Source organism: Cyclopterus lumpus, chromosome 4 (assembly GCF_009769545.1).
Source record: "Cyclopterus lumpus isolate fCycLum1 chromosome 4, fCycLum1.pri, whole genome shotgun sequence".
NCBI lineage: Eukaryota > Metazoa > Chordata > Actinopteri > Perciformes > Cyclopteridae > Cyclopterus > Cyclopterus lumpus.
Genome location: NC_046969.1, coordinates 26,218,872 through 26,231,130, shown reverse-complemented (window position 1 = coordinate 26,231,130; position 12,259 = coordinate 26,218,872). Strand labels below are relative to the sequence as shown.

The following is a 12,259-nucleotide window of genomic DNA, read 5'->3' as shown; positions in this document are numbered from 1 at the left end:
GTATATATGTATATATGTGTATATGTATATATGTGTATATGTGTATGTGTGTATATGTGTATATGTATATATGTGTATATGTATATATGTATATATGTGTATATGTGTATGTGTGTATGTGTATATATGTATATATGTGTATATGTATATATGTGTATATGTGTATGTGTGTATATGTATATATGTATATATGTGTATATGTATATATGTATGTATGTGTATATGTGTATGTGTGTATATGTATATATGTGTATATATGTATATATGTATATATGTGTATATGTGTATGTGTGTATGTGTATATATGTATATATGTGTATATGTATATATGTGTATATGTGTATGTGTGTATATGTATACATGTATATATGTGTATATGTATATATGTGTACATGTGTATATGTGTATATGTGTATATGTATATATGTATATATGTATATATGTATATATGTGTATATGTATATATGTATATATGTGTATATGTGTATATGTATATATGTGTATATGTGTATATGTATATATGTATATATGTATATATGTGTATATGTGTATATGTATATATGTATATATGTATATATGTGTATATGTATATATGTATATATGTGTATATGTGTATATGTATATATGTATATATGTGTATATGTATATATGTGTATATGTGTATATGTGTATATGTATATATGTATATATGTATATATGTATATATGTGTATATGTGTATATGTATATATGTATATATGTGTATATGTATATATGTGTATATGTATATATGTGTATGTGTGTATGTGTGTATATGTATATATGTGTATATGTGTATATGTATATATGTGTATATGTGTATATGTGTATATGTATATATGTGTATATGAGTATGTGTGTATATGTATATATGTGTATATGTATATATGAGTATGTGTGTATATGTATATATGTATATATGTATATATGTGTATATGTATATATGTGTATATGTATATAAGTGTATGTGTGTATGTGTGTATATGTATATATGTGTATATGTGTATATGTGTATATGTATATATGTATATATGTGTATATGTGTATGTGTGTATGTGTGTATGTGTGTATATGTATATATGTGTATATGTATATATTTATATATGTGTATATGTGTATGTGTGTATGTGTGTATATGTATATATGTGTATATGTGTATATGTGTATGTGTGTATGTGTGTATATGTGTATATGTGTATATGTGTATATATGTATATGTATATATGTGTATATGTATATATGTATGTATGTGTATATGTGTATGTGTGTATATGTATATATGTGTATATATGTATATATGTATATATGTGTATATGTGTATGTGTGTATGTGTATATATGTATATATGTATATATGTATATATGTGTATATGTATATATGTGTATATGTGTATGTGTGTATATGTATATATGTATATATGTGTATATGTATATATGTATGTATGTGTATATGTGTATGTGTGTATATGTATATATGTGTATATATGTATATATGTATATATGTGTATATGTGTATGTGTGTATGTGTATATATGTATATATGTGTATATGTATATATGTGTATATGTGTATGTGTGTATATGTATATATGTATATATGTGTATATGTATATATGTGTATATGTATATATGTGTATGTGTGTATATGTATATATGTATATATGTTAGTGTTCCTGAGCTCTGCTCCTCAGAGGTAGTTATTTATTTATTTAACTTGGTTGCCGCCGGGTCCAAAAGTTAAACTGGTCTAAATTCACCTTTTAATTTTTACTTTGAGTTGAAAACATCTCCCTCAAACTTTTGTATTTATTCAATTTTCTCGGCAGAAACTAACTTGAAAAGATGAATGAGAATACGTTTTAACCCGATGAGGATGTAAAGTACTGGATGGAGCCTGAACGCATCACAACTCATAATGATAAAGCAACCCATTTTAATGGTGTTACTCATTGATGTCCTTCTTATCGTTTCTCTGCTAAATGAAGTTTACAGACCATAAAAACATTCCATTAGTGTTCAGGGCTCAGAACCCGAAGCTGGATCCCACACACACACACACACACACACACACACACACACACACACACACACACACACACACACACACACACACACACACACACACACACACACACACACACACACACACACACACACACACACACCCTGTCACAGTGTGTGTAGATGTTGTGAACGACCACACAAATTTTAATTAGGGCTTTTTGTTCCTTCTTTTTTTTGCACAGCATAACATTTTTAATAAAGGTCTCAAGGTCAGAACAAACAGCTCTAAATCCTAAGAACAGGTCCTCAGGTAACACGAGCACTGAACGTCCTGATGCACCTGTGTTGGTAGGAGGAGACCTGGGGGGGGAATCATAGAGAGTATGAGGGGGGTTGTTCTGGGACACAGTGGGAGGTCAGTACGTACCAGTGCACGGCGCGTACGTGTGCAGGTGTTGTTTTATGATTCTTCATATTTTGTGCACCGGCCTCCGTTCACCTCAAATCTCTCCTTCGGTGCACAATTTCATTTCAAATATGAAAAATGAAGCCACAACAAAGACATGTTTCCATGGATAGTGGTTCCTGCCTCCTGCCGCCAGCCGCCAGCCTCCATCCTCCATCCTCTTGCCTCTTGCCTCCAGCCTCCAGCCTCCTGCCTCCTGCCTCCAGCCCTTTTCCTCTTGCTTCTAGCCTTTTGCCTCTTGCCTCCTGCCTCTTGCCTCCAGCCTCCAGCCTCCTGCCTCTTGCTTCTTGCCTCCTGCCTCTTGCCTTCATCCTCTTGCCTCTTGCCTCATGCCTCCTGCCTCCTGCCTCTTGCCTCCAGCCTCCAGCCTCCAGCCTCCTGCCTCTTGCCTCCTGCCTATTGCCTCCTACCTCTTGCTTCCTGTCTCCTGCCTCCAGCCCTTTTCCTCAAGCCTCCTGCCTCTTGCTTCTTGCTTCCAGCCTCCTGCCTCTTGCTTCTTGCCTCCTGTCTCTTGCATCCAGCCTCCTGCCTCTTGCTTCTTGCTTCCAGCCTCCTGCCTCTTGCTTCTTGCCTCCTGTCTCTTGCGTCCAGCCTCTTGCTTCTTGCTTCTTGCGTCTCGCTTCTTGCTTCTTGCTTCTCGCTTCCTGCCTCCTGCCTCCTGCCTCCTGCCGCCCACCCTTTGTTGTCGGCTGTAGCTCATGGGTGAGAGTGGTCGTCCCGTAACCACAAGGTAGCCGGTTCGATCCGGTTTGAAGTGTCCTTGAGCAAGACACTGAACCCCCAGTTTCTTTACTGCAGCATCAATGCACATTACTGACTCCAGAGGCGTTGTGCTTTCTCTCCTCACAGGTGTACAGTTACTTGACAATTAAATCAAGGTTCACCCCCCCTCACACCTGCCTGGTGGAGGCTTTATACTTCCTGGCCCACACTTGGATAACATCGGTTACAGCTGATGTATTTCTTGTAGACGCAGCACTGAACTCTGGACCAGAGCAGCCTGAAGCCCTGGTGGCCGAGCCCCGACCTCCAGGGATCGCCTCGGCCTCGGGCAGCTGAGCCGTGTTGGCCTCGCCGAGAGCAGCGGATTCATAACTCGGGCACTAAATGAAATGCAGTCGTGTTTAATGTTCTGTTTAATAAAAGAAAGCCCTGAACACGCTAGCGTGTCTTACACGTGCTGACTTTACTCCGCACGCTTAACAACCTGGCAGATCTGATTGAGTCCGACCCTCAAGTGATGACACACCGAGACCTTCACCCGCCAGCTGCTGTAAAACCACCTCATGATCAGATAAAAGACGACCTATATGTGGCTGTTAGCGTTGTCCTTAAAGACATTCATAGGAATGTAAACGGACTCGTTCACCCTGAATCATTCTCATTGCTTCATGAGGCTCCGCCCACTTCAACCCCTTTAAGACTATTATACATGAAACTATTCCTGAGCAACAGGTTACATGTATACATAAATACAGTAATGCTCCGTTATTCGGAGACATCCCACAAAATCCTGAATGGGTATAAAAAACGACTAAGTTGCTTCCTGTGAAAACGGAAGTTTATTTTGAGAAAGTCTTTGTGTAACAAGTGGAAATCGATGTGTTGTTGGACTTTTGTAGGAAAACGCACACATTTTGTTCTTCAGTGAGACGAACTCTGTGAGCACAACCAGCTGCTGAGGAACGTGTCAATCACGCTTCACCTGCAGCGCCTCCCGCCCACCAGCTCCCACCAGCCAATGGCAGCCCGGCCAACTGGCACCATGTTTGATTGTCTTTGGAAAAAATGAAAGAAAACTAAATCCAATGTGAGAATCGGGAGACAAAATAATCAGACTCAAAAAGGAGGACCTTTTGATTTTTGAGTGTTAGCCAGGATGACGGCGTGCGCTCAAGTCCACCTGTTTGGTGCATTATGTGTCCATGGACCAGAGGTTTGCACACATGCTTTAATGCTTCTTCAATGAAAAGATTTATGATTAATGATCTCTTGCCCTCAACCACTGCCGATCTGTCATCAAGAGGAGTGGCCTTGGAAACGGCTGTATGCCCTGGTGTATATTTGGATAGCTTTTCTCCCATTAACCTAGACCAATTGTCTTCAATGGTTTCTACTTCTAAACCGTCTACCTGTCTCTTAGACCCCATCCCAACGAGGCTGCTTAAAGACGTGTTGCCTTTAATTGGCACCTCTCTGCTGGATATTGTTAATGTGTCTTTGCTAACAGGCCATGTTCCACATTCCTTCAAAGTAGCTGTAATTAAACCTCTCCTGAAAAAGACCACTCTTAATCCAGAGGTGTTGGCTAACTACAGACCGATCTCTAACCTTCCCTTCCTCTCTAAGATCCTTGAGGAAGTAGGACTCACCTCTGTACTGGTCTTGTTAGACCTTAGTGCTGATAAAGGACTCATCTCTGTACTGTCTTGTTAGACCTTAGTGCTGATAAAGGACTCATCTCCGTACTGGTCTTGTTAGACCTTAGTGCTGATAAAGGACTCATCTCTGTACTGGTCTTGTTAGACCTTAGTGCTGATAAAGGACTCATCTCTGTACTGGTCTTGTTAGACCTTAGTGCTGATAAAGGACTCATCTCTGTACTGGTCTTGTTAGACCTTAGAGCTGATAAAGGACTCATCTCCGTACTGGTCTTGTTAGACCTTAGTGCTGATAAAGGACTCATCTCTGTACTGGTCTTGTTAGACCTTAGTGCTGATAAAGGACTCATCTCCGTACTGGTATTATTAGACCTTAGTGCTGATAAAGGAATCATCTCTGTACTGGTCTTGTTAGACCTTAGTGCTGATAAAGGACTCATCTCCGTACTGGTCTTGTTAGACCTTAGTGCTGATAAAGGACTCATCTCTGTACTGGTATTATTAGACCTTAGTGCTGATAAAGGACTCATCTCCGTACTGGTCTTGTTAGACCTTAGTGCTGATAAAGGACTCATCTCCGTACTGGTATTATTAGACCTTAGTGCTGATAAAGGACTCATCTCCGTACTGGTCTTGTTAGACCTTAGTGCTGATAAAGGACTCATCTCCGTACTGGTATTATTAGACCTTAGTGCTGATAAAGGACTCATCTCCGTACTGGTCTTGTTAGACCTTAGTGCTGATAAAGGACTCATCTCCGTACTGGTATTATTAGACCTTAGTGCTGATAAAGGACTCATCTCCGTACTGGTATTATTAGACCTTAGTGCTGATAAAGGACTCATCTCCGTACTGGTCTTGTTAGACCTTAGTGCTGATAAAGGACTCATCTCCGTACTGGTCTTGTTAGACCTTAGTGCTGATAAAGGACTCATCTCCGTACTGGTCTTGTTAGACCTTAGTGCTGATAAAGGACTCATCTCTGTACTGGTATTATTAGACCTTAGTGCTGATAAAGGACTCATCTCCGTACTGGTCTTGTTAGACCTTAGTGCTGATAAAGGACTCATCTCTGTACTGGTATTATTAGACCTCAGTGCTGCGTTCGACACCATTGATCATGACATCCTGTTACAGAGACTGGATCAGTCGATTGGCATTAAAGGTTCCGCACTAAGTTGCAGTTTAACAAATCAAATGCAGAAATGTATTAATATCCTTGATATTCAATTGAAGGCAACAGAATATAAGGAAGCGTTAGCCTGAAGCTTGAGTGCAATGCATTCTGGTACATGTAGGCGAGCGAGGTGACTCGGCCTTCAGGGTCATCATAGCATCTCTCAGCAATTTATTGCTTCATTTTACTACACTTAAAATAAAAATTGATTGAACACGCATTAAAAAGGTGGCAAATCTCTAGCTGGTCGTATATCTGGTTTATTGGGCTGCACTGTTAATAATTGGTGAAGTGTTTCACTACTAAATAGTTCATGAACACTGTGAAGCGAAGTCATATAAAAATGAGAAGCTTAGGTGCAAAGTTAGCGCTGCTCTCATCTACTTGTTGTTAGGAAGGAATCAGATCATTATGATTATGACCTGCAGAGACCTTCCAGAAAGACATGCGGGCCGAAGATCACTTCACAGGGGACCAGAATCTGAATAGATGCACCTGGAGGAGGCGGTGGGGACCCAAACAGACCTAAAAGAGATGCAACGTTCTTCAGTGGGTGTTGTGTTTGTGGGCTTCTCACCTGCAGATAAGCCACCAAACACAGGGTCTCCACAGGGGGGATTTATCCCTGAAGACTCCGTAAAGCTGTCATGGTCACACATCATCTGTTCATAGGAAACAACGATCTTTTACAGTTAATAGCCCCTCGAGTCGCCCCGTGAGGATTGGAACGCGGTGGTAGACCTCGAGGAACCAGTAACCCGAGAGGACAGTTTCTCCAGACGGGTCGACATCTTGAATGCTCGTCTCTATTCGTGTTGTTTCCTCCACGTCGTGAAGGACTTGATGTCAACGTTGGATGTGAACAAATATCTCAAGGCTGAACTTTTAGAGAAGGTTGTTTGAAGGAATGAACGAACACAGGAAGACACGTTAATATAAATCTGTAAGCCGGTTAATAAAGTGTCACGGAGCGGAAAGTATTTCAACATTGTCCTGAAATCAAAATATCAGTGTCAGCATTGTCCTGATAAATGATAATAGACTCATAAATAAAACAATAAACTAATCTGGTTAAAGTCTCTCTTTTTATCTGAGTGTCCTCTGGAGCTCCTGGACCTCATAAAGGCCAGAAGGACAGTGTCCTGGTGGGGGGGGGGACCATTTCATATATATATATTATCCAGGTCGTACACGACAGATGGCCTCTTGTTTCAGTTTGAAGTCACGAATTCTGCAAATCAGATGTGAAAGCAAGCCTGAACCCTCCAGAGCTGAATATCTGATTAAAATGACACGTCAGTAATTATAAGTAACGTTGTGTGTTATCTTATGTAAAAAGGATAAAGTGACAACACTGCATTTTAAAAATAGTAATTTCTTTATTTTTTTTTACAAATATTATATAGAGTCAAATATTAACAGCGCTGCATTTAAATATTTTGAAATTTAAAATGTAAATATTACCGACCCACACGCACCATAAAAATATATAAAAATAAGTCATGACTTTCTGATCCACCCATAGTTAAGACTACAAATATAATTAAAACATCACGAATAATAAACATCACGTGCCGGTTCAACTCTTCATATCCCGACGCGTGAATCACCGACGAACCACGACCGGAGAGGCGCGTCACAAACACGCGATCGCATCGAGTTCCTCCTGCAGATATTAAAGCTGCGTCGCCTTGACGACCGCTTCCTCATCTCCCGCCATGGCGGGGTTGTCGTACATCTCCAGGCTCTTCTTGCTGTTCCTCCTCCCCTTCTCGCCGTCCTCTCTGCAGCACTTGCAGCAGCAGCAGCAGCGTTTGCCGCAGAAGCCGAAGACGGCGGTGACCGCGGCGTCCCACGGCTCCATGGAGTGCAGCGGCCGGGGCAGGAAGTCCCAGTTCTGGAGGCACGAGGGCAGGAAGCGGACGCAGCGCGACTGCATCACGTTCACCACGATCGCGAAGACGACCAGCGCCACGAAGGGCACGCCGACGCCGACCAGCACTTGCCAGCCGGCCAGCGACAGGCCGAACACGGTCAGGGGGAACACCAGGAAGCACAGGAAGAGGTAGACGCCGGCGAACCAGCGGTATTCCGCCGTCCGGTTCCCCAGCCCCCGGGCCAGCCTGATGGGCACCCGCGTGAAGGGGATGGGGTACAACAGTAAGATGCCCATGACGTTGAAGAAGAAGTGGCAAAGTGCGATCTAGGAGAAACCAGAAGGACGTCTCAATGAAACACATCACTCAACAAGCAAAGCTCCAAGTAGAGAGAAGAACTCTGTTGGACCTTTTCTGTATCTGGCAACCACAAGACATGAGCTCAGATAAGCGTTTCTGAACCAAATCTATGTCTCTATTGGTTCCGGTTAGACAACGAGATCACGTGTGTGTAGCTGTGACAACACATAACCACGCACTTCTGAGTGGACTCTTCTTACGTAACAAGCGTGAAGTCAATGTGGACTTTTGGTTTCACGCGGGACTCGAACGGCGGTGTCCCGAGTGAAAGTCGTGTGTTTGTCTCGCCACGACTGGGCTCGTCAGACTCGTTGTTACACCAAATAATCTCCAATAACCGTCACTCGTGTTGGAGGACTGAGCTGGTTACAAGCTAACAAGGTGACAATGACGAGTGTTTTACGCGTTAGCATGCTAACATTGGCTAATTAGCAGTGAAAAGCACAGCTGAGGCTCATGGGAATGTCATTATTTCTGATGGTAATGACGGCGCTCTATGATGCAACATTCCATAGTGTTACTTTGTAGCGAGGGTCACAACATTTCTTTATTTCCATATATTTAAAAGTGATTGTTCTCCTGTCTGGCATTTGGAGCAACGTTCCCAACAAGGGGATCAAAGTCATTAGAACTCATCATCTGGGGACCGTGAATATCTGTACGGACGTTCATGGCAATCCGTCAAATAGGAGTTGAGATATTTTCAATAAAAACAACAAAAACGGTGACGCCCGAGGAAAGGTCAGGGGGTCATCCTCTGGGGACCATGAATGTTTTTTTAATGAGCTCCAATCGTTGGGGAGATATTTCAGTTTGGACCAAAGAGCAATATTGAAATTTATACAAACACCGGCACAAAAGGGGAAACCTTCACCTGCAGGGAGTTGGCCAGCGTCTCTCCGGGGCTCGCCATCGCGGCGAGTATCGCCGTGGTCGTCGTCCCGATGTTTGAACCCAGGGTCAGAGGATACGCCCTCTCCAGGCTGATGACACCAATGCCTGGAGGAAGAAGGTTCGACGAGGTATGAATCGTGGCGTGCAAACAAAGGACATTTTTTCCAGAACGCGCGTAAATCGCCGACTCACCGACGAGCGGAGTTATAGCCGAGGTGAAGACGGAGCTGCTCTGCACGATGAAGGTCATCCCCGCGCCCACCAGCATGGCGATGTAGCCGGTCACCCAGGCGAAGGGGAAGGGGAAGTCTGCAGACAGGCAGGAACACCGCAGGTGAGCAATACACCCGGTGGAGCGAGGACCCGGGAGAAGAGTGTCGTGGCGGAGGGTTGGTTCCTTACCTGTGTTGAGCACCTTCTTGATGACCACAGCCACCTGGCCCTTCAGCATGGAGTTGAGCAGCTTGACGATGAGGATGAGGCAGGTGCAGAGCGTGAGCAGAGACAGGGCCAGCAGGATGAGGCCCACCGCCAGGTCCGGCAGGTTGGCGTTGACGAAGATGTGAAAGCCTGCAACGAGACGGCCGGCGTTCAGAGGCGTGGCTTAATATTGTTTTCAACCAAACACAAAGGCATTTATTTTAATAGTTTTATCTTTGTATTAATGCTTAGTCGTAACGACATTTTTTGTTTCCTTAATCCTTTTTTCTACTTGTTTCTACTTTGGGCTGATCTCTCCTGAACAATGTTCAGACTGGTTCACGTTTCTTTTGTCTTTTTATTGGCGTATATGTGTGCAGATGAAGGTAGCATAGTGCAGCTTTCAGCTCCAGACTCTCATCAATGGGTTCAGAAGGATTTGAAGCTCGTGGTTTAAGCGTTGCGTAACAGTGCAGCCTTCGCAGCATTAATACAAATAATGCGCTGTAATTTGTAGATATCCCACGAATGAATTGAGACACACGAGCAGATGTACGAGGATGCGGTTGAATAGTGACACTCGTCACCCGTAGAGGTTGGAAGGACACGTTTCTACCTGAGGAGCTAATGTTTAACTGGCGTTAGCCCTCCAGGCTGAATGCATTGTAACGGTTGTAGTGAATAAAGAGCAACGTGGATCTCCAGGTGACGTGGTGGTTCTGTTTTACTGTCTTCTGTCTGCCTTCTTTAGATACTTTCAATTCAATTCAGTTTATTTTGTATAGCCCAATATCACAAATTACAAACTCCCCTCAGAGGGCTTTACAATCTGTACACATACGACATCCCTGACCTTTGACCTCACATCGGATCAGGAAAAACTTTGACAAGGAAAAAAGGGAAGAAACCTTTTCTACTCTTTCCTCAGGGAGTGCAGTTAGTGACAGTGTGGGCTCCTCGTAACGCCGCTCTGACAGCGGTGACCTACTTTGACCACTTCGTGGTCACGTGGCCCCTCAAGGTGCATGAATGGACGTATTGAGCAGGTCGACGGGGTCAAAGGGAGGTTTTTTAGCTGAGTCACTGTTACAACTCAAAGGTAGCCATTGTCTGGACTTCAGAAGGTCTGAATGAAGGAGCTCGTTGTGTCTCACATGTCACTGAGCTTCAGTGGGTCAGATCATCCTGACTGCTTTGTAAATGTTCTCTCCCTCCCTCCCTCCCTCTCTCTCTCTCTCTTTCTCCCGGCCGATAGAGGCCACGCCTACATTTCTCTTGGTAGATGGTCCAAGACGAGTTCATCTGGGTCCAGGTCAGGTTTCCTTCGTCCCAGCACACAGAACCGGCGGTGCAGTTTCCCACCGTCGCATTCCAGAAGGTCTGCAGGCGAAAAGAGAGAAAACACGGCTTTTAAAATGCAAGAGCAGCAATAATTAAGAAGTCGGCGATAATCTTTAAATGACCACGGGCAACGCATTCCACTGTTTGATAAAATAACACGCCTTCAAAGCATGAAGTAACGATGCAATCACTGTGGTTGCAACGCGAGAGGCACAATATCAATGATTAACAGGAAGGAGGTAACCATCACTTCATCCTGTGTTGTGTTCAAACTGATCATTGAGGCATGTGGATGCTCACCGTGTTGGTCTCCTTCTTGCACCATATTTTGATCAGACTCTTGTTTCTGGCTGCCGGGTCGCCGGTGGCAATGCCGGTGATGACAGATTTATCCAGCTAAGAAAACACAGAAACACTCATATAAATACATATATATATATATATATATAGATATTAAAAAATGAATTCTTCATGCTTAATGCATGGCGTTTCCCTGATGACTGCACCTGGATGATGGAGTCGGTGAGGGGGTCCGTGATGACGTTGAGCAGGTCGGGGGCGTTCTCTCCGCCCTGGATGTTGAAGGATTCGATGATGAGGTGGGTGAGTTTGTACAGAACGCCCGTGGCGACTTCCAGGGGCAGAAGAATCAACACCGCCAGCCAGTTGAAGAAGTCGTGGACCGTGGCGCCCGCGAAGGCCCTGGTGAGCGACAAGGAACCCGCCCCTTTTTATTAGCAGAGCCAATCGGGTGACATCTCCGTCCTCTCTTTATTTACCGTGCGCTCTGATTTACCTGCGGAACTCGTTCCGGTCGCCCGCCTGCATCATCGCCACGATGGTGTTGGTGACCGATGTTCCGATGTTGGCGCCCATAATGATCGGCACGGCGGACTGGACATCCAGCACTGAGGAGAGCGCCGCCGCGTTAAAGTGGTAGTTGTTATGTGTCTCTTTGTATTTGTTATGTGTCTCTTTGTAGTTGTTATGTGTCTCTTTGTAGTTGTTATGTGTCTCTTGTAGTTGTTATGTGTCTCTAGTAGTTGTTATTTGTCTCTTGTAGTTAATATGTGTCTCTAGTAGTTGTTATTTGTCTCTTGTAGTTGTTATGTGTCTCTTGTAGTTAATATGTGTCTCTTGTAGTTGTTATTTGTCTCTTGTAGTTGTTATTTGTCTCTTGTAGTTGTTATGTGTCTCTTGTAGTTAATATGTGTCTCTTGTAGTTGTTATTTGTCTCTTGTAGTTGTTATTTATCTCTTGTAGTTGTTATTTGTCTCTTGTAGTTGTTATGTGTCTCTTGTTGTTATTTGTCTCTTGTAGTTGT

At 43.3% G+C, this 12,259-nt stretch overlaps 1 protein-coding gene across 1 annotated transcript in view; it reads right to left on the bottom strand.

Annotated features, from left to right (window-relative positions):
• Window positions 1-7,718: 7,718 nt before the first annotated feature.
• slc34a2b (solute carrier family 34 member 2b) overlaps window positions 7,719-12,259 on the bottom strand; it is a 6,306-nt gene continuing 1,765 nt past the window's right edge. Inside the window, exons 5-12 of the mRNA XM_034531019.1 lie at window positions 11,732-11,843; window positions 11,442-11,637; window positions 11,236-11,331; window positions 10,863-10,974; window positions 9,577-9,744; window positions 9,367-9,483; window positions 9,155-9,279; window positions 7,719-8,246 (exon numbers count right to left, since the gene is read on the bottom strand). Of these exons, the coding sequence (XP_034386910.1) occupies window positions 7,719-8,246; window positions 9,155-9,279; window positions 9,367-9,483; window positions 9,577-9,744; window positions 10,863-10,974; window positions 11,236-11,331; window positions 11,442-11,637; window positions 11,732-11,843 (1,454 nt within the window). The remainder of the gene's footprint in view (window positions 8,247-9,154; window positions 9,280-9,366; window positions 9,484-9,576; window positions 9,745-10,862; window positions 10,975-11,235; window positions 11,332-11,441; window positions 11,638-11,731; window positions 11,844-12,259) is intronic.